This window comes from Typopeltis vanoorti, chromosome 6, assembly GCF_054136105.1.
Source record: "Typopeltis vanoorti isolate ZY-2024b chromosome 6, IOZ_Tvanoo_1.0, whole genome shotgun sequence".
Taxonomy (NCBI): Eukaryota; Metazoa; Arthropoda; class Arachnida; order Uropygi; family Thelyphonidae; genus Typopeltis; species Typopeltis vanoorti.
The window spans coordinates 132,772,704-132,793,518 of NC_143554.1; the positions used below are offsets into that span (position 1 = coordinate 132,772,704).

The following is a 20,815-nucleotide window of genomic DNA, read 5'->3' on the forward strand; positions in this document are numbered from 1 at the left end:
GTTTGTCATGTGGCAGTCTATTAAAAGCTTTTGCAAAATCCAAGTACACCTCTGTATGTACATCGCCTCTGTTCAAGGTATTTCACCTTGTTATAGTACATAAGTAAGTTAGTAAAGCATCATCTTCCTTTAACAAATGCTGATAACCACAGAGAATACTGCAGTTATCAACCCATTTCGGTATCCTACTTTTTGCCAATCTCTCTAGTACCTTCACAACTCCAGATATACAGATTGGCCTACAATTTGTGAAGTCACAGCCTTATCACCACCTTAATGCAGAGTGGATCAATTTTACCTTCTTTCTGCTCTCTTGGAATCTGTTGTTGTAAGGCTCTCATTAAATAAGCATGCCAATGTTACTGCCAATTCTCTGGAACATTCCCTTAAGACGAGTGGTGATATGTCATCAAATCCTATCGCCTTATTGACATCAAGGTTATTTATTTCCTCAAATACCTCCTGCTCGTTCACAATTAAGCCATTCTCTCCTGATCAGGGTGGAATCATGAGGAACTTCAGTGTTCTCTACACTGAAGTTCCTCATGATTCCACCCTGATCAGGATAAAACACCCTTATAAATTGATCACTGAATACTTCAACAAAAAGGCAGATATCAGCCATGCTGCCAGCTATTGCTGACATGTGCAGCATTAACATTAATTGAACATTACTTGGTATAAGAAATAACCTTGAGTAGGATATCAATTAGATTTAAAAAGATTATGTGTGTGTATGTGCACAGTGTACATATTAGGATATAAATACTTTTCAAAAATTCAAAAATGAAATGAAAATCATTTAAATTTAGTCTAATATGTCACACACACACACACCTGTGGATAATTCTTCTGCCTGAGAGTTTAACAGTGCATTTGCCAAAGAACTTCCTTCTGTCCATACTCGAAAATGAAGAGGCTCTAATTGATGACTGTACCACTTTGGTTTATCACCAACCAAAGTAGGATCGAATACACCTGGGAAAAAAAAAAGTAATATACATAATATTATTATTATAGTTATTATTATTGCACAGCTATCCCTGTAAAGTCTGAAAAGTTATTAAGGGAAGTTCACACTAACCATTATTTGCTCAGTGCACATCATATCATATCATATGTGTGACAAAATAATGTTTTCCAGGTGCTAAGTTTAAGGATGTCAGTGATACTGTAAGTATGTAGAGAGTGAAGATGAAATAGATGTTTATTTTGGCTAGTACAATTGATTTAGCAAGTGACAAGTGTGGTATGCGAGAAGACATGAAAGAGTTCCTGCTTCATGTGAAAAAGTAAAAGTTGTGAGTCTGTTGCCATGCTATGAGAGAAGAAAAGAGGTGAGATGAAGAGCTATGTTCAGGAATGAATCAGTGCACACACACTGTGCAGAAGGAATGGTGTGGAGTTTGTTGATCTGCAGAGTGAGTGTGATGGAAGGAAGAATTTATATAAGGCAGGTGGTTCGTATGTGAATAGATTTGGTGTCAGGAGTCCAGAGAAAATGTGGTTCAGTGAGAATTCAGAATTGCAAAGTTGGGGGGAAGCAGAGAATGCAGGTGAACATGGGCTCCGGGCAACCTAGTGGTAAGTAAGTGAAAGAGTGATCACATGATGCTAACTGTAATATTCCAGGTTCTTTTTTAGTGGGATAAGCAACACAATGGTGTAAGGAAGACTGTGGGATGAAGGGGGGGAGGGTATTGCAGTTTATGTATACTAATTCCAGAAGTATTCGGAATAAGGGCAAGACATTTTTATCTGTGGTTAACTCAACTTGGCCAAAAGTTATATGCATTAATGAAATCTGGTTGACTGAAAAATGATATAGGAATATTCGATAAAGTATATGATAAAGTATCTTCAGAGAGGACAGAAGAGAACGGTGATGGGGGGGTTCTGCTAATGATAGAAGAATCAAAGCCAAAAAGAGTAGAAGCATATCAAGAGGACAGGAATGCAAAAGGCAGTTCATTTGAGGCTATCTGGTGTGAGATAGAGGTTAAAATGACAAAATATTTAATTGGTTGCAGCTATAATCCAGGAGGTGCAAGGGAGAATGTAGATGACATGCATTGGCAAATTAACACAATGAGTGCAGATCAAGTAATTATTATGTGGATTTCGGCTATGAGGACATAGACTGGGAGGCGAAATGGTCACAAGCTTGGAAGGATGTGAAATTTATACAGATGCTAAGAGATAATTACCAAAGGCAACATGTAATGGAGGCCACATGAGAGGGTTGAGAGAGCTGGATCTGATCATTGCATTAGAGAATTTAAAACTAACCAATCTAGCTTCCTCTGCTTGGAGAAAGTAATCATATAGTGTTAACCTGGGAGACTGCCACACATGCAGAATTTTCCATTAAGAAGGGATATATGTGGAATTACAAAGCAAGTGATTATGGCAAGCTGAGTTTGCTTTCAGCAACGTCATGGAATAATAACTTGGAAAGAGTGGGGGGGGTGACAGTGGTGCATGGGAAGTGGTCAAGGGGTTGTTGAAAAAAGCAGTATTAGAATGTATACCCAGAGTTAGAAGGATAAATCAGGTAGGTGTTAGATGGATGAACGGAATCATTCTTTGTAGACAAAGAAACAGATGTGGAGGAGATATAAAGAAAAAGGTGATCAGCATGCCCATGAGCAGTACAAGGCATATGCAAGAAGGGTGACCTGTATGGTAAGGTAGGCCAAAGCTAATTATGAGAGAAAACTGAGGCCAAAAAAAAATCCTAAACAGTTTTTTCACTGCAGCAAGTAAAAGGGGGTAAAAAGTGCTAATGGTAAGGAGGTAACAGAACCAAACCAAATATTTAAATTACAGAGTGAGCATTTTGCATGGGGGGAGGGTGCCATCTATGAGGTAGTGTTGTGTCTCTAGGTCATTGTCAAGTCAATTAATGTCATATCTATAAGAGAATAGAGGCTGCAGAAAGAGAGGTGCTTAAAATATTGCAGAACCTCTATATGAACACAGCCATGGATTTATGTGGCATATCAGCCTGTGTATTATGAGAATGTGCAAGGGGAATTACCAGTTCCTCTAACCAAGCTGTTTAATTTAAGCTTCAGTAGTGGGAAGGTGCCAGTGGAGTGGAGAAAGGGCCAGTTCCATTGCATAAAGTAAACTCCAAGACAGAAGTAGCAAATTATAGACCAATCAGCATCTCAGGAGTGGTGGTTAAGAAATTGGAAAAATTGCTGAAAGACAGAAGTCATGATTGGGTGGATAGGAATATGTTACTCTATGGGACAAAATGGCTTTGTAAAAGGTAGATCTTGCCTTGGTAATTTGCTTACTTTTTATAAAAAAGTGACAATGGAGTTGGATAAGGGAAACGGCTACTCAGTAATATTGCTAGATTCTACACAGAACTCTGTTGCATAAATCGGAGCAAAAGGAAATGGATATGAATCTGATGATCAGTTGTTTACTGATGATGCTAAACTAGGAAAGCAATACTAAATGAACATGAAAAAGAGATCCTACAGGAAGACTTAAATAGACTAGTGGTATAGGAAAGGTAAAATGGCTACCAACTTAATGTAGCCAAGTATAAGGGGATGAACTTTGTAAAAAACAGATCACAAACTAGGTACTATATTGATGGAACTGAACTGCACGACTCCATGCAGATACTTATATAATAATAATAAAATATAATTCTGGAAATACTTTTATTGGGATTATATTGATCAAGTGCATATAATAACAACTAAGTTATACCAACTAGTTTCACCAACTAAGTCTGTTGGCATCATCAGGATACATAACCGATGTACGGCACTAAAAAGTAAAAAACTGTTACAAACTATAATCAACCGATTACAATTATATTAAACAAAGAACAGAGCACGTACGATACATTCATAGAGCGTGGATGATCTCACTTGTTGTTATTTAGGAACGTTCTATAGTTGGCACTATAATTCAGTTCTGGCGAGTTGAAGGATCTGATAAGGGTCTTCCAGATCACGGGCAAGATTAGTCCTTGGTTCCTGTTAAGGTTTTGTATACAGCAGGCAACTGTTGTGGCCTCCTTAAAAATTTGGGAGCAGAAGTCCTCCTCCATGTAAGGAATTGTGCTTCTTTCCCACTCTATGGTATGGTTCTTTCTTGAGAAATGAAAAGCTAACCCCAATTTTTCTTTTCTGTTATTATTGACGTCACCTATGTGTTCTTTTTGCCTAATTTCAAGGCTCCTTGAAGTTTGGCCGATGTAATTCAACCCGCACGAGCATGGTATGTTATAAACTCCAGCATATTTAGAGAAAGCATGGCTATCTTTTGGAGATCTTATGAATTGTCTAATCGTTTCTGTGGGTTTAAAGGCCACTCTTATTTTATGTGGTCTAAGGGTCTAGCAATCTTATTGGAAACTGTCCCCAAGTATGGAATGACGATGGTAGAAATATAATGTACATCATCTTGTTGTCTTTGTCGGGGTTCAGAGAAAAGTATCTTGTGGACGAGTCTTCGAGGAAATCCATTTATGGTAAGGTTGGTGGATATCTGGAGGTCTTGTTGATCTGTTGTAAGGAGAGAGGCACGGTTCTTCAACGTGTACAATACTAAGTTCCTGAGAAATGTGGTGTGAGGAAGTGAAATGTAAATAACGTCCTGTATTGGTAGGTTTGCGGTAAACTGAGAGGTTGATACCACCATTCGGAAGCTTCTTAATTAAAGTGTCCAGAAATGATAATTGGTTATCTTCTTCAAGTTCTAGAGTGAATTTGTTTGTGTGGTGTAGAGAGTTGATTTTGTTAAGAAAGTCGAACAGGTCCTTTTTTGTGTGGTTCCAAACGATAAAGATATCATCCACGTATCTCCACCATACTGTGGGTTTAGGGTCTGTTTGAGTTAAGATTTTACTTTCAAAATCCTCAAGTTTTTGATCTTGATCAAGTGCATATAATAACAACTAAGTTATACCAACTAGTTTCACCAACTAAGTCTGTTGGCATCTTCAGGGTACATAACTGATGTACGGCACTAAAAAGTAAAAAACTGTTACAAACTATAATCAACCGATTACAATTATATTAAACAAAGAACAGAGCACATACAATACATTCATAGCGTGTGGCTGATATATCATTTGTTGTTATTTAGGAACGTTCTATAGTTGGCACTATAATTCAGTTCTGGCAAGTTGAAGGATCTGATAAGGGTCTTCCAGATCACAGGCAAGATTAGCCCTTGGTTCCTGTTAAGGTTTTGTATACAGCGGGCAACTGTTGTGGCTTCCTTAAAAATTCGGGAGCAGAAGTCCTCCTCCATGTAAGGAATTGTGCTTCTTTCCCATTCTATGGTATGATTCGTTCTTGAGAAATGAAAAGCTAACCCCGAACTAGGACCACTGCTGTTTAATTTGTATATAAATGATATAGGGAAAGATTTAAGTTTAAGGGAGGGCAATAGTTGATGAAGGTGATGTAGATATCCTGAAGGATGATTTAAATAAATTGGCATTGTGGGTAAAGAATAATGGTTGTCAATTTGATGTTGCAATAACTGCAAACCAAATTGCAATATCATCCTTTGCAGACATATGGCATGTTGTGAGTTCAATGACCAAACATGTTTTGATTATTCAGCTTAACAACAGGAGCATCTATTACAGAAGTCCTGATGCACCAAAACGGACACAACATCCAAAGAATCCCTGGTAATTATAGGCATTCTCCTTGAATAATCTCCACTCAGAGAAAGGATTTAATTTTGTATATTTTGGCATTTCTGAACATCTTACTAGAATTTAAGAAGTTCTGGTTAGCTGACACATTTCAACCTTGCAGCCAAACTTTCCGTTGTTGTTTTTTTAAAAAAAAATCTACCACCAAGAACAAATTATCTCTTTCATCCTTCGTTTTTTTAATATGAATCTTACCCACAAAAGGTAAGACCTTACAATACATTAGTACCATGAGTGGGAGTATAGGGGTAAGTAATCTAGAAATCCTAGTATGGAAACTTTTTTCGTATTGCTTCAGGTCTCCAATAAGCAGAATTGTGGTCTCACAATGAATGATGAAATCTATCTGTCACTAAAGATATTCATATATTTCATGCCCATAAAACCCATAATCTATATGGCTGGAGAGAGTGAAAGCACTATCCACCTGAAAAACCAGAAAGGCAGAGATGCACCTCCCTCCCTCTCTCACACACACACACACACACTTGGTGCGTATCAAGTTTCAATGTCACCTCACTCACTTTGGAAAAAATTTGCTGTTCCACTTAGAAAAGCATTTGCAAACCAAAACTATGTCTGTTATCAGGAATCAGTGTTAATTAGTATAGCACTGACAATGAATACAGAATCTTCATTTTAATAGTTTTGGGATTTGGTAGTGACTGTTAAGCATTGACCATATTCACAATACCTTCTTGGCAAATGGCATAATCCCTTAACAAATCAAAAAAAAAAAAAAAGAAACCCATAACCACATGCACCCCTTCCCCTCCAAAATGGCCTACATCAAATCTATCACCATCCCTTACAACCAGTGCACATCTGAAAACTAACAAATATTCTAAAAAAAAAAAAAAAAATACAACCTTAGAACCACTTATAGACCATATAAAAAAACTGGCATCCCATATTCACTCTGTCAAAGACCAGCCACTGTCCTCAGACCTGCAAGATGTTTACCAGGTCTCTTGCAGTTGTATACTGTCCTACTATGGCCAAACAGATAGGACAGCCAACATCAGAACTGCCAAGCACAAAGGACTACATCTGGTTCCATAACTGCAGCTACTCGGGACTCACTGATTGACTTTGGACATCCATCATAGGACATGCTGGAAAAAAGCCACCTTACTCACCATAACAAATACAAATAAGAGACTGTTCCTGGAATATAACTTAGAATTTAAAAACTTTCCAAACCTTAACAAATTTGGGGCATGACACTGTCTCACATTTGGGAAGCACTTATCCTCAAAACATCATCCATGTAAACCAAATTTTAGTCCACTGGGGCAGGGGGAGAGCACTACTCGGAACTTCAGTCTTATCTTTGGTTGCTCTGCTTCAGTCTTACTTACTTCATGTGGTGTCTGAGTGCACATGCTTCTGTACATTGTTCCTGGTGATGGCAATTTGACTTTGACAAAATATCGGAGATATTAATTAAATTTTTCTAATCACTATATTTCTACTTTGTAACATCCATAAAAATACTGTTATTGTTGGAAATAAGTCAACTTGATATCAATAAGGCAACAGGACTCAATAACACATCACCATATGTCTTAAGAGAATGCTCAAGCCTTGACATACTTGTAACACTCTTGCAACAGGGCAAGTTCCAAAGGAGTGGAAAAAGTATAAAATTCTTGCAACTACAGACATACAAACAAGAGTTCGTGTGTCTGGAGTTGTGATGAAGTTGTTGGGAAGGTTGGTGAGAGTTGGAATAGAGAATTGATATAATAATCACAATGTCATTCTGATGGTCACCACAGATTTGTAAAAGGATGTCATGTTTAACCAGTTTACTTATGTACTAGAGAGGGATGAATGCACAGTGTATTCTTAGATTTTGCCAAGGCCTTTGATAGAATGCCACGTGACAAGTTATTATTACTCGAGACATCCAGGAAGTCAAGAACTCATAGAGGGCCATAGATCACACATGTTAGCTGTCATACTCTCTCTTAAACTCATTCATACTGGATGCACTCACTCATGTGTGAAACAAATCTAGCTCTCATACCTTCCATAACAGAACATAAACTTAACTTCCATGGATACCCCACTGTCCTCTCCCATCCTCCATATAATGAAAAAATTCATTAATCGATAAGTTCTAACATCTTTACAGACTATCATATCACCCTTCTTTTTTTCTGTTTACCAGTTTTTCTGTCTACAGTCCACATACTCACAAAATGTCCTCATAATGTACATTGCATAATCCGAATATCATCTTTGTTACACTTCTTTGTACCCTTTCCACTTCTTTATCCCCTCTGAAACCAGAGATCAAATCTGCAGGTGTATTCTATCAAGGCCTTGTAAAGAGGCAAAATTACTTTCTTATTCTTATAAGTTGATGTTCATTTCAAAATTGCAAATATCCTCTGAGTTGTATTTGCACTTTTTGCATTGAACTTAAATTTCCTACACACCATTATGCCATTATCCTAGTTCATTTTTAATTAGCTTATCAAAAGAAGTTTTGAGTTTTCTGAATTCTATTCTAATGTCATTTTCTCCAACTACATATACAATGGTATATTAGTGAGAACTAATCCAAACTAATAAAAATCACGGTCGTTTGAATTAGCAAATTTTCCCCTAAAAGACAATAATAACTAGCATTTAAGACCAAAATAATAAGATTCTAATGGTACATCACTTTAATTCTGTAAATAAATGAAGTAACTGATAGAAAAAAAGCTACTGTAGTGTAATGTAAAACATAAAAAATAATACAGTACACAAGTTTATTTTAGTAAAAAAAATGTTTTGTATGTACCTATATTGTGGAGGATTCTGATTTAATAAAATTGCATAGTTCAGTACATTACTTAATTTGCATAAAAAATATCACTTTGTTGTACACAACACACAAAAAGGTTTCACAAAATAACACACAAAAAAGTTTTTTTTTATTTCTTTGTAAAAAGTCAGATTTTCTTTTGCTTCTTGGAAGCTAAACTTTTTTTGAATGCTTCTTCTCGTAGCTGTTAGCAATAAAATTTTGTGGAATGGCGTATCATTCTGCTTAGCCCATTCTATACACATATTAAAACTCTCAACTGCCTCTTCATGTTTTACTTTTTTTCCTTTGAGTTCTTTATCGTCATCATCATCTTGTAATTCATTCTGTAGAGTCATGTTTATAATTTCAGCATCTGATTTGATTTCAAATTCAGTGATTCATGCCGACAACACAGTATAAAAAAGGAAACGTAAACACACACAATAAATCAAAACAGGCCTACAATATAACCATACAATCGACAGTATGAAAAAAATACTGTACTGTAATAATGATAAAATAAATAATAATAGTTAAAGTAATAATTATTAAATAAAAATAATAGTGCACAAAATAATAATACGTAACAAATAAAACTTTTTTTCTCTTTCAAACCGCAGTTCGGATTACTGGAGAGTTTGGACTAAAGAGGTTCGGATTAGCGAGATACCACTGTATATCATCTGCATATGTTAACCTCCCAAATGGCTAGGACGTTTATAGACTCCAGCAAAATCTGGATACGTTTCAGGCCACCTGTTGAAAGAACATGGATAAGATGTGCAATTTAGCCATTATGTCATTTAGAAGGTGTGATAATCCCTCATTCTGAAGAGAACACTTAATCAGATTATCTCATGTTCATAGCTGCGTCTCAGTTGTCTTTAATAAGAAATGCAGTTCCTTGTTCTATACTGGGTAAACTGGATCTTAGTTATATTGGATAGACTAAAAATATAGAAATTATTTTTATTTTTTATTTTTATTGTACAATACAATTTTAATGTCTTGAGAAAATAAAGATCCTTGCATAGATTCTTCACTTAAATAATGCCTTACCTTGGAGAACCAATTTCATTTTTAACTTTTTTTGTGCTAATTTTACTCGACAAAACATTTTCTTTGTTCTCGAAAAAATTAATTCAGGATAATTATTGGAAATATTATTTAAAAAAAAAACCGGCTGCTGATTTTCCAAATTATGTTATTTTTATTTTTGTTCAAAATCATATTTCAAAGAATACTTCACAGATTTCCTGAAGAACATGTTTGGGCAACTTTGCTTTATAGAGAATAACATAAAATTCTTTAATCTTATCACTAAATTTTTTTCTTTACATTGTAATCTACTGTTCTTTGCACTTTCAACTTCTTGGTTTCCCTGTATAATTGGTAATTACAAAATGAAATTAACGGTTATGGTTTAAATTGATATGTACTGTATTCGCAGGAGTATAAGACGCAGTTTTTTCTTCGAAAATAGGTCTGAAAAACAGGGCGCGTCTTATACGCCGATACTCAGTTTTTTATTACTTTCATTTCTGGAAATTTTCTCTGTTCTGAGTTATGCGATTTCTTTCTTGCTTCCTTGCGGCGTGTGAGAACATTCCAGTTACGTTAATTAAGTATTCCAGTTACTGGAATACATTCTAGTATTCCAGTTATGGATAGATAACATTTGCTCTAGGTGCTCTGTTGAAGAAGCCTGCCCTGCTAGTATGGGATCAATTTCGTTCTCACAGAACAGAAGATTAAAAATAAACTCAAGGAATTGAAAACTCAGCTGTAATTCCAGGAGGTCTAACTAGTCAGACCTGTATTAATAAACCATTTAAGGGATTTATGAAGGAGAAGTGGAAAACTCCATCCAGGATGAAGTCTTCAGATTTTGAGGTTACGGCATCAGGAAGATGCCTAGCATTTCACAAGTTTGTGAGTGGGTCAAAGCTTCATGGGATGCTGTGAAAACTGAGACAGTGGTTAAACCTTTTAAGTAGTGTGGCATTAGTAATGCACTGGATGGTACAGAGGACAATTTGTTGTATGAGGACTCAGATTCTGATTTAGAAGAGGTTTCAAGTGTCTTTTATTTAGCTCTGGAGATGAATGTCTGGATTTTGACGAAGAAGATTAAAAGGTGGGTACTCTTTCCTGGTTAGATTAAGTATTTGTTGAAAGTAGACCTACTTATTACTTTATATTTAAAATACTATAAATTCATTATAATTCATCAGTGATAAAGTTTTTTTCCTAAAAAATGTGTACAAAAAAGGGGATGCATCTTACAGGACGGTGAGTCTTATACACTGGCAAATAAGGTATATATTTTCTGCTAGATATTATGCTCCAATTTTAAAGTAAGCAATACTTTTGCTTATATTCTATCATTCAAAATATGCATATGCACATGCATCACATGTGAAATTTAATTTCCATATTTTTACAATAGAATGGAACTTATTTCGCCTTTGATAGTTTAACCCCCACTTCCTGCTGCATCACTATTACACACCTGTTAAAACTGTTATAAAACATAGGTGCAGTTTTTATTTAATTCATTATTTTTCTCTAGCAATTGTTTCACATAACTTTAATTTTTTGATACAGACTCTAGGTGGTGATTATTATAAATTAGCAAATTATAAATCAGAAAAAAAAAAAAATATTTCCTGATTATTATAAATCAGGCCAATATTGAACATTCTAATCCACTGCCACTTATTAAAAAAAGCAGCGACCCTTTAGGCTACCGAAGCTTAGTTGTCTCAATCAGAAAAATGACTGAGTAGACTAAGGCCATGTTTTGTTTTTGATTAGAATTATGGCAGAAGCAACTATGAGGCAAATATATTGTGTGTTTATTTTCCAGTATTTTGCCTGCCTTGTTGAAAAACGTGACTTCCTTCCAGGAAGTCGCGTTTTTCAAAACTTTCAGCTGAAAAGACCTGAAGAAGGTTCCCATAGTACTACATCAATTTCACAGGTTTTCTAACTGAAGAAAATTGTTGCAATCTCCAAATGTCTGCTTTAGAGGTATATACTATGGACGACATTTCTAGAACCTGGGAAACCCATATTTGCTGGCTGATTTGTTTGTTTTGCATGGGGAAGAACCTTAATTTATAAAAAAAAAATGAAACTGGGATAATTTTTCTATTGTTTCAGAAATCTAACGATGCCAGTTTTCACAGAGCAAAATTTTTCTGGATGAGCTATGAAAGTCTCAGAAACAAGAAATATGGCTACTTTCAGAATAGAACAAAGAAAATAGCATTATTATTATTATTAGTAGTAGTAATATTTTACAAAATGTAGGATAAAGGGACTTGAATGTACATATCAATTTATATCAGAAAACGCATTGTGTCATCAAAATGTAAACTCAATTCTATAATAATGATAATAAAAATAATTACGCAACAATAATATAATATTATATTATTCTCAATCACTCAGGTAGAATGAACAAAATGAGATTAATTACTGTTATTACCAAATTTTTATTTCTAATAGGAAAGAAAGAAAAACAGTTACTATTATAACATACAGTTTTCTGAATACCCACAGAGTAATCGTCAACAGAATATGTTCATGTTATCTCATAATACTCAAATTCTGTTTTCCATGAAATATCAATTTTTATCAATTGGTAAAACATGCTACAATTGAAACGTAAATTATTTCACCAAACAATAAATAAATAATAAAATATATAAATAATAACGTGAACATTTTCACCTTGCCAACACACAACATTGACGTGCTGTGTGTTGGCAAGGTGAAAATGTGTGGGAGATTTATATATAAGTTTTCATTTTAGAAATTATGGACTTTACAACCGTGTTATAAATAACTCTTTTAATATCCCGACGTTTCGATCTTCATATTAAGCTCATCATCTGGAGCATATACAAATATACAGGACAAGCCAAGTTACATTCCATACAGTAAGCTAAAGAAACAATGAATTGATTACAAGTTATTCCACTGGCATGACCTCTAGTGAAAAAAAAAAATTAATTATTTATATTATAAACTACATCAAGCTAAATTCTATTTATGATAACATGAATAAACATTCTTTCTTACAGATAGTTTTCTTTCAGTAACAATGATGTCCTATTTTTAACATTACAATTGTTATTTTTGATTTAAGATCCTGGATTTTCTACAGTCCTGTTTATAGTTGCTCTTAGAGAGGAAAGTTCCATGGGTCTAATATATTCCTTCCATATGTTTGGGATTTTTAAACCATCATTATTGTTCAGATTGGGATGGTTGGTAATAATCTCACAGGCTTCCTTAAATTTGCATTTTCATACCATGTTTTGGTGTGATGTAAACTAGTGCTTTTCCAGTCAATTCTATGTAAGGTGTTCAGGGCATGATCAGAAAGGCCAGCTTCACCATAATTATTATATTTAATGTGTCGTTTACGTTCTTTTTGTCTGATAGGAATTGTGCGTCCTGTTTCTCCTATATATGGTATGGAACACTTGTCACACATCTTCCTTCTGGCAATCTTTCCTTCACTGTTTACTAGAAACCGACACATACTGGCCAATATATACACATAAACTCCTACCACTACCCAACACAAAAACTAGGTGTCATTAATACTCTAAAAAACAGGGCTCTGAAGATCTGCTCCAGTGAACAGGCACTGAAAGATGAATTTAAAGTTATCAGCAATACTTTTCAAAAAAATGGGTACAGCCAAATCACTATTAACAAAATTCTCTACAACACCTCAATAATAAACAAAGACAAATCAGACTACAATAAAACTATAAACATTCCTTACATTAAAGGGACATCATATAAAATAAACAGAATACTACAAAAATACAACCTCAAAGCCACCTTTAAACCTCCTGCAAAATTAAAAAGCTTACTCAACTCATCCAAAGACCCACTCCCACCGCTGGCTCACCCTAGAGTATACTGTATTTATTGCACCTGTAACATACCATATATAGGAGAAACAGGACACACAATTCCTATCAGACAAAAAGAATATAAACGACACATTAAATATAATAATTATGGTGAAGCTGGCCTCTCTGATCATGCCCTGAACACCTTACATAGAATTGACTGGAAAAGCACTAGTTGTCTGCATCACACCAAAACATAGCATGAACACAAATTTAAGGAAGCCTGTGAAATTATTACCAACCACCCCAATCTGAAAAATAATGATGGTCTAAAAATCCAAACATATGGAAGGCACATAATCGGCCCACGGAACCTTTCTCTTGAAGAGTAACTATAAACAGGACTATATATAATCCGGGATCCTAAATCAAAAATAACAGTTGTAATCCTAAAAATAGGACATCATTGTTACTGAAAGAAAACTATCTGTAAGAAAGAATGTTTATTTATGTTATCATAAATAGAATTTAGCTTGATGTAGTTTATAATTAATTAATTTTTTTTTTTCACTAGAGGTCATGCCAGTAGAATAACTTCTGATCAATTCATTGTTTCTTTATCTTACTGTATGTAATGAAACTTAGTTTGTCCTGCATATTTGTATATGCTCCAGATGATGATCTTAATATGAAGATCAAAACGTTGGGATATTAAAAGAGTTATTTATAACACGTTGTAAAGTCCATAATTTCAAAAATGAAATCTGATCACTGTGTAACACTAAAAGAAAGGATATATAAGTTTTGTAATAAAAATTTCTGCTGCAAGAAGTTTGACAGAATCAACAATATTATTGTCTTATATCTTTTACTTTTGTAGGAGAAAAGCAGTAAAATGTCACTCTTAGATTATATCAGATGTTATCATCATGCATATCAAGGATTTAGGCCTAGCGTGGCCTGTTCTGGCCTTAGAAGACATTGTTGAATCGTTTAAGAGGATGTCCTGGTTTTCTTTTTCGTAATGGCTTGTACTATAAGGCTTGTTTTCGTAATCTTTCTAATTTCATTCTTTGACTGTGTTCCATCCATTTATGTTTATATTTTTTAATTTTTTCTATTACTGAAGTTTGAGCGCGGTTAGTAGTTGGAAGGGGATCAATCGTTCGATGCTGTTGGCACACTCTCCCTCGATAAGTCTTTGGACTCCCTGGAGGTGTGTCAAATAATAATAATAATAAAAATAATAATAATTCTTGGTTTAATTCTTTCATAATTTTTTCGTTTCTTTTGTGATCAAATAGAGTATACTTTGCAGTTTTTCTCATAAACTTGATTTCTGCTGTTATTAACATTTGTTTGTCTTTTTGTTTTATTGTCCAAATTTCACTTCCATACAATCAGATGTTATAATGGCAAAAATAGTAAGAAAAAAATCATTTGCACTTTCTTTTCAAAACACAAAAAAGAACATTGTAAATTCGTCCAATGAAAAAGAAAATACTACATATTTTTCTTCTGTTATCTGATTTTTTTTTCTTGTAGTACAAAGAAGAAATCACTGCATATAACATGAGAGAATGCAAGAGGACAAAAATCTGTAAATTGATTACATTATAACTAATAGAGAAATCGTGTCAGAAAAAATTATTTATGTAAGAGTGCTAACATCAGCAGATGTAACAACATTTTCTTCTAGTTTAGATACGTGGCATTATTCAAGTCGCTAAACCTTTGCTACTGCCTTACACTAAAATGAATGGGCATGTTCCCCAAGTGATTTATGTTTGCAAGAGTTGTCTTGCGAACGATTTATAAAATAAATTCTCTGAAATATCTGCTGAATGAATAGGTGTATAACCCTCAGCCCCCACAATCATGTAACGAATATGCTAATTTTCTTTTAAAATAAATCAAATCCTCTTTTTCAAGATAATTATATTAAATAATTTATAATTTTTGTAATAAAAGTGAAACAGATAATTATAAATTAAGAAATTATTTTTGCATAAATAATGTATCAGCATGTAAAAGAAATGTCACTATTTCTGTGTTAGTATGACTGCTAATCAACAAGACATTCTTGATGTATTCTGCACTACAGCTTGAGGCACTTTAGTGTGACTAATAGAGAGGTGTTCCCTCCTTTCTTTCTCAATAGCTGAGAGTAATCTATGCTTTTAGATTTTCCTCCAGCTAAGAGGATTATTATCAAGTATTTCTAAGGCCTAGATTATTTCAGAAATAGCAACCAGCAGCAGCAGTACAAGTAATAATATTTAGATTTTTTAAGAAAAAGAAACAAAAATAGTACTACTGAACTTTCTTTTGTGTGTGGTATGCATATAAACAGTTTTACATGGTGAAAATATAATTATTATCATTACTATTATTACCCAAGACCCCATGGAGTCAAAGAATCATCTAGAAGGTTCTTTTATCATACACACAGCTTATCATACTGTGCATTAAATATACTCAAATTGTCTGCAGACACCACACTCTCAGGCAAGACATTCCAATCATTCACAACTCTGCATGAAATAAACCTGCTTCTCACCCCCTACTCACACCCTCTTTATATGGTTTCCAGGGATGACCTCTGGTTCTCCCCTGATCTCCCACTATTTTCTGTAGAAACTCTTCAGCATTGATCCTCCCCTCACTTCCTCGTGTCCAAAAGACTCTGCAAGTTGCATCTTCTCAATCTTTCCTCATACTCGACATTCCAAAGGTTAGAAACTACCTTAGTCAGTCGCCTCTGGACCCTTTCCAACATCTCTTCATCCTGAAAACCAGTGACCAAATCTGGGGGGCACAATAGCCCATGTGTGGCCTAATCAAAGCCTTATACAATGGAACAAGAATCTCCCTACTTCTATGTCAGTGTCCTCTACATCATTCCCAGAAGCCTTTGTGTTGTCTTCACAATTTTGGCTATGTGTCCCCTAAATTTCAGATTCTTATCCACTATCACCCCAAGATCTCTTATTTCTCCACCTCCGACAATATATCCTCACCAAGCATAAGTTCTGCGTCCCATTTTTGTTTTCCAAATTTGAAACCTTACATTTTGCAACATTGAATTCACATCCCCATTTCCGTGCCCAATCACTCAATCTATTCAAGTCTTCTTGTAAGGTCAGAACATCTTCTCTATTCATGGTTAGTCCCAACTATGCATCATCTGAACACAACTGAATATCTCCATCCAAATCTTCTCCAATATCATTAATATACAAGTTAAACAGCAATAGCCCTAAAACAGACTCCTGAGGCATACCACTAGTAACTTTCCTTTTGCTGAATATTGCTCCCCCATACAACTTGTTGATACCTATCAGAGAGCCAGTCTCCAATCCAATGCACCAATCTAATATTCAATCTCATCCACTCTAGTTTGACTATCAACTTATCACGTGGTAATCTATAAAAAGCCTTTGCAAAATCTAAGTATATTACTGTTTATCCTTCTCATTTGTCCATGGAAGCAGTCACCTTATTGTAATAATTAAGTAGATAACTAAAACATGACCTCCCTTTAGCAAATCCATGCTGTCTATCAAAGATAATACCATTGTTGTCAACCCAATTCTGGATCCAAGTTCTCACAAGGTTCTCCAACAACTTAACCTCAACACTTGACACACAATTAGACTTATAGTTTGATGCTTGAGTTCTTTCACCTCCTTTACGAAGTGGCCACTCCTCAGAAACTTGACCCAGTGCAAGACTTGTTTTAAAAAAATATGTCAAGGCCAGCATCAACTCGCTGACACATTCCTTCAGAATACATGGTGATATATTATCAAGTCCCACAGCCTTATTTACATCCAGTTTGCTCAAATTCCCATACAGCTCTTGCTCACTTACAGTCAGTCTCTCCTCCCCATCATCAACTGCTCTCAATCACTCCATGAAGTCATCTTGACAAGATTGAAAGACCTTTATGAACTGCTCATTAAGTATCTCCACCACATCTTCTGCAACAGCTGTCTTTATACCAATTTCTCCAATCAATGTCATCCTTCCATAATGATTCTTTCTTTTGCTGGCTACATATCGAAAGAACTTCTTAGGATTATTTTTGGCTTCATTAGCTAACTGCTGTTCATACCTTTCTTTAGCTACCCTCACCAACCAAGTCACCTGCCTTGCCTGGTCTTTGTAGTCCTCATGGAATTGGTTATTTTCACTTCTCTTATGCTGCCTCCATAATGCCCTTTTTCTCTGTATCGTACACTTAATCTCTTTATTCATCCATTTCACACCTACCTTGTTTAACCTTCTCACCCTTGGAATACATTTAGACATTGTATCTATTAGATAGTTTTTGAAAATCCCCCAAGCGTTTCTAAAATTTCAAATAATTTCAGCAGACAGTAGAACAGCTGATTTTAGATTGCAAAGAAATAATACAGAATTAGAAGCTTCACGGTACAACAATATTACCTTATTTCTTTTGTCAAAACGATAAAATGAAGTAATAGATTTTGAATACTGTCTGGAAAAGCTTTCAAACCTGTAGAAATTTAGAGTAGTTATGTAATTGTGTTCCATGAGAAAGTGGGGAGCATTAGAAATCTTCAAAATGAGCAAAAATTTTGAATCATTCTGTAATATGATATCTTTCATACAATGTTTTCAACATATCAACGTACTAGATATTATCGTAATTCTTGTAGAAAGGCTTATACGCTGGTTAAACATGATAATTAAATACTTAAGGAATTGACAGCGTACACTAGAAATATAAATTAAGTCAACTTTAATATATACTTTCCAATATTCCGGCTTGGATTTAGCTTGGATTAGCTCTAAGGTTTCTTTTGACATCTCCTCTTTATCCACAAATGTGGATAAAGAGGAGATGTCAAAACTGCCCATTATGTCATTATGTTGGAGAGTGTAAGGTTTTCTATACTGGCTTTGAAGTGGACTGAGTTTTTTATGTGTGATGGTGTGTTGTGTTGCCAGTATAGTGTGAGAGCGCTTTGGCTAAATATTTAGCTAGTTTGTAAGTGGGGGAATCAATGCCATCCACTATTGGACATAATGGCACATTTTCTTTATGTACTTTATGTAGTCTATTCTACGTGACATCTAGTGCACAGTGGCAAATAAAGAATTCGATAAAATACAGAGTCGACATATCAATAAGTTTGATAAATTAAAAAAGAACCCGACGTCCAAACCGAAACTACAAACCAACACAGTAGTTAACCTTTCTTCAGTTATTACTTTGAAGCATTCAAGCTCTGTCACGTGGTAACAACTTCGCCATTGCTCCTAGGAAATTACCGGCCAGAGGAATTAATGATCCAAATTGAACGTGGGATTCAACACCTTCCAATAGCTTAGATTGAGCTACCATTGAATACAATCCCACCAACTCACAAATTAGAAAACTCCGTATGCTCCTTAAGAAGGTCATTTCTTGTTGGCCTGTGGAGATTACTAACAAACTAAAACCATATAACTCTAGACCCCCCCCCCGTATTTATGGGCTCCCAAAAATACATAAAGAAAATGTGCCATTGCGTCCCTTAGTGGATGGCATAGATTCCCCCACTTACAAACTAGCTAAATATTTATCCAAAGCGCTCTCACACTATACTGGCAACACACCATCACACATAAAAAACTCAGCCCACTTCAAAGCCAGTATAGAAAACCTTACACTCCAACATAATGGTCAGTTTTGACGTCTCCTCCTTATTCACAAATGTCCCCCCCGCCTCAAAGAAACCTTACAGCTAATCCAAGCTAAATTTTCTCCCGATATCTCAGCCCTATTTCAGTTCACAATGAACTTGGGCTATTTCTTTGGCAGGAAAAATTCTACAAACAGATAAGAGGGGACAGCCATGGGTTCACCACTTTCTCCACCCTTGACCAACTTCTTTATGGAAACTTTTGAAGAGAAAGCCTTAAACTCTGCCCCACAGAAACCTACCATATGACTTCGCTACGTTGATGATGTGTTCGCAATTTGGCCACATGGCCCGGATACACTCCTTTCCTTCTTAACACACTTAAACAACCAACACCCTAGAATCAAGTTTGCCCTGGAAAAAAGAGGAAAACAATAGCCTCCCCCCCCCCTTCCTAGACACACTAGTCACCTGCCAACCTGATGGAACCTTGGTTTTTCTCGGTTTATAGAAAACCCACACATACAGGCAGATACATTCACCAACAATCCCCACCACCACAACAATATGGAGTTATTAAGACACTATTCAACAGGGCTAAACTAATTTGTTCAACTGACCAAGCCCTAACCACTAAATCACATCCTTAACACTTTCTCAGCCAATGGCTACCCCCGCCCAAAAAATACTAAAACCAGTTATCCACAACCCACCCCCACCCACTTCACAAAAAAGATTACTCTAAATCCATCACCATTCCCTACATCCGAGGCACCTCATAAAAATCAACAAAATCCTCAAAAAACATGACTTGACCTCTTGTTACAGATCATATAGAAAATTGGCATCCCTTAACCACTCCACTAAAGACTAACCACTTCCCCTAGACCTACCTGGTGTATACCAGGTCCCTTGCAGCTGTAAATTGCCCTAGTTTGGCCAAACAAGCAGGACAGCAAATATCAGAATTTCAGAACACAAGGAATACATCCAATTTCACCAATACAGTCACTCTGGGCTTGCAGACCATGCTCTGGATACTCGCCACAGAATAAGGTGGAAGAAAGCCACAGTAATACACCGCAGCAAGTTCAAATATGAAAGACTATTCATGGAATCAGCCTCAGCCTTTAGGAACATGCCAAACCTCAACAAATTTGGATTCATGAGACTGCCCCAAATTTGGGAAACTTACATCAGAAGAACTTCAGCCCAAAGGCCAAGAGCACCTAATATAGCCCGCCAGGGGGCACCATCAGGACTTTAGGAAAAACGGTAGCTTCCTCGCTTCATTTCTCATTTGCTGTTATGTAGTACTTGCGTGTACGTGTCTTTATCTTAAGTTCCCATGAAGATGGCAACGTGACGTTGCTGAAATATTGGAAAGTATATATTAAAGTTGATTTAATTTATATATCTTGTGTATGCTGTCAATTCCTTAAGTATTTAATTATAATAGATGTTATTAATGTGCATCCTACAAAAAAAAAAAAAAAAGTCGAAACCAAGAGAGTCCGTGCTAAAATATCATCATCATCATAAAATTCCTGCCATGTACCCTCAAGGGGTGTACAGGATATGATAGTACTACATGAAAAAAACTACATCATTACTAACTTCCTATCTACAATTTTCCTCCAAATCAGTCTGTTACTTGTCAAGACTCCAACATTATCAGATCTTATATTTCTATCGTCTAAGGCACTTTGTACCGTATCAATCCACCTATATCTTGGTCTTCCTCTGGGTCGTTTTCCTGCCAACATGGCAGAGACCACTT

At 35.5% G+C, this 20,815-nt stretch overlaps 1 protein-coding gene across 7 annotated transcripts in view; it reads right to left on the reverse strand.

Annotated features, from left to right (window-relative positions):
- The window catches only part of Rab3-GEF (Rab3 GDP-GTP exchange factor), a 1,186,669-nt gene that overhangs the window by 872,535 nt on the left and 293,319 nt on the right, over positions 1-20,815 (reverse strand). For all 7 annotated transcript variants that reach the window (XM_090394443.1, XM_090394448.1, XM_090394444.1 and 4 more), the window contains exon 10: positions 838-978. In XM_090394443.1, the coding sequence (XP_090250569.1) occupies positions 838-978 (141 nt within the window). The remainder of the gene's footprint in view (positions 1-837; positions 979-20,815) is intronic.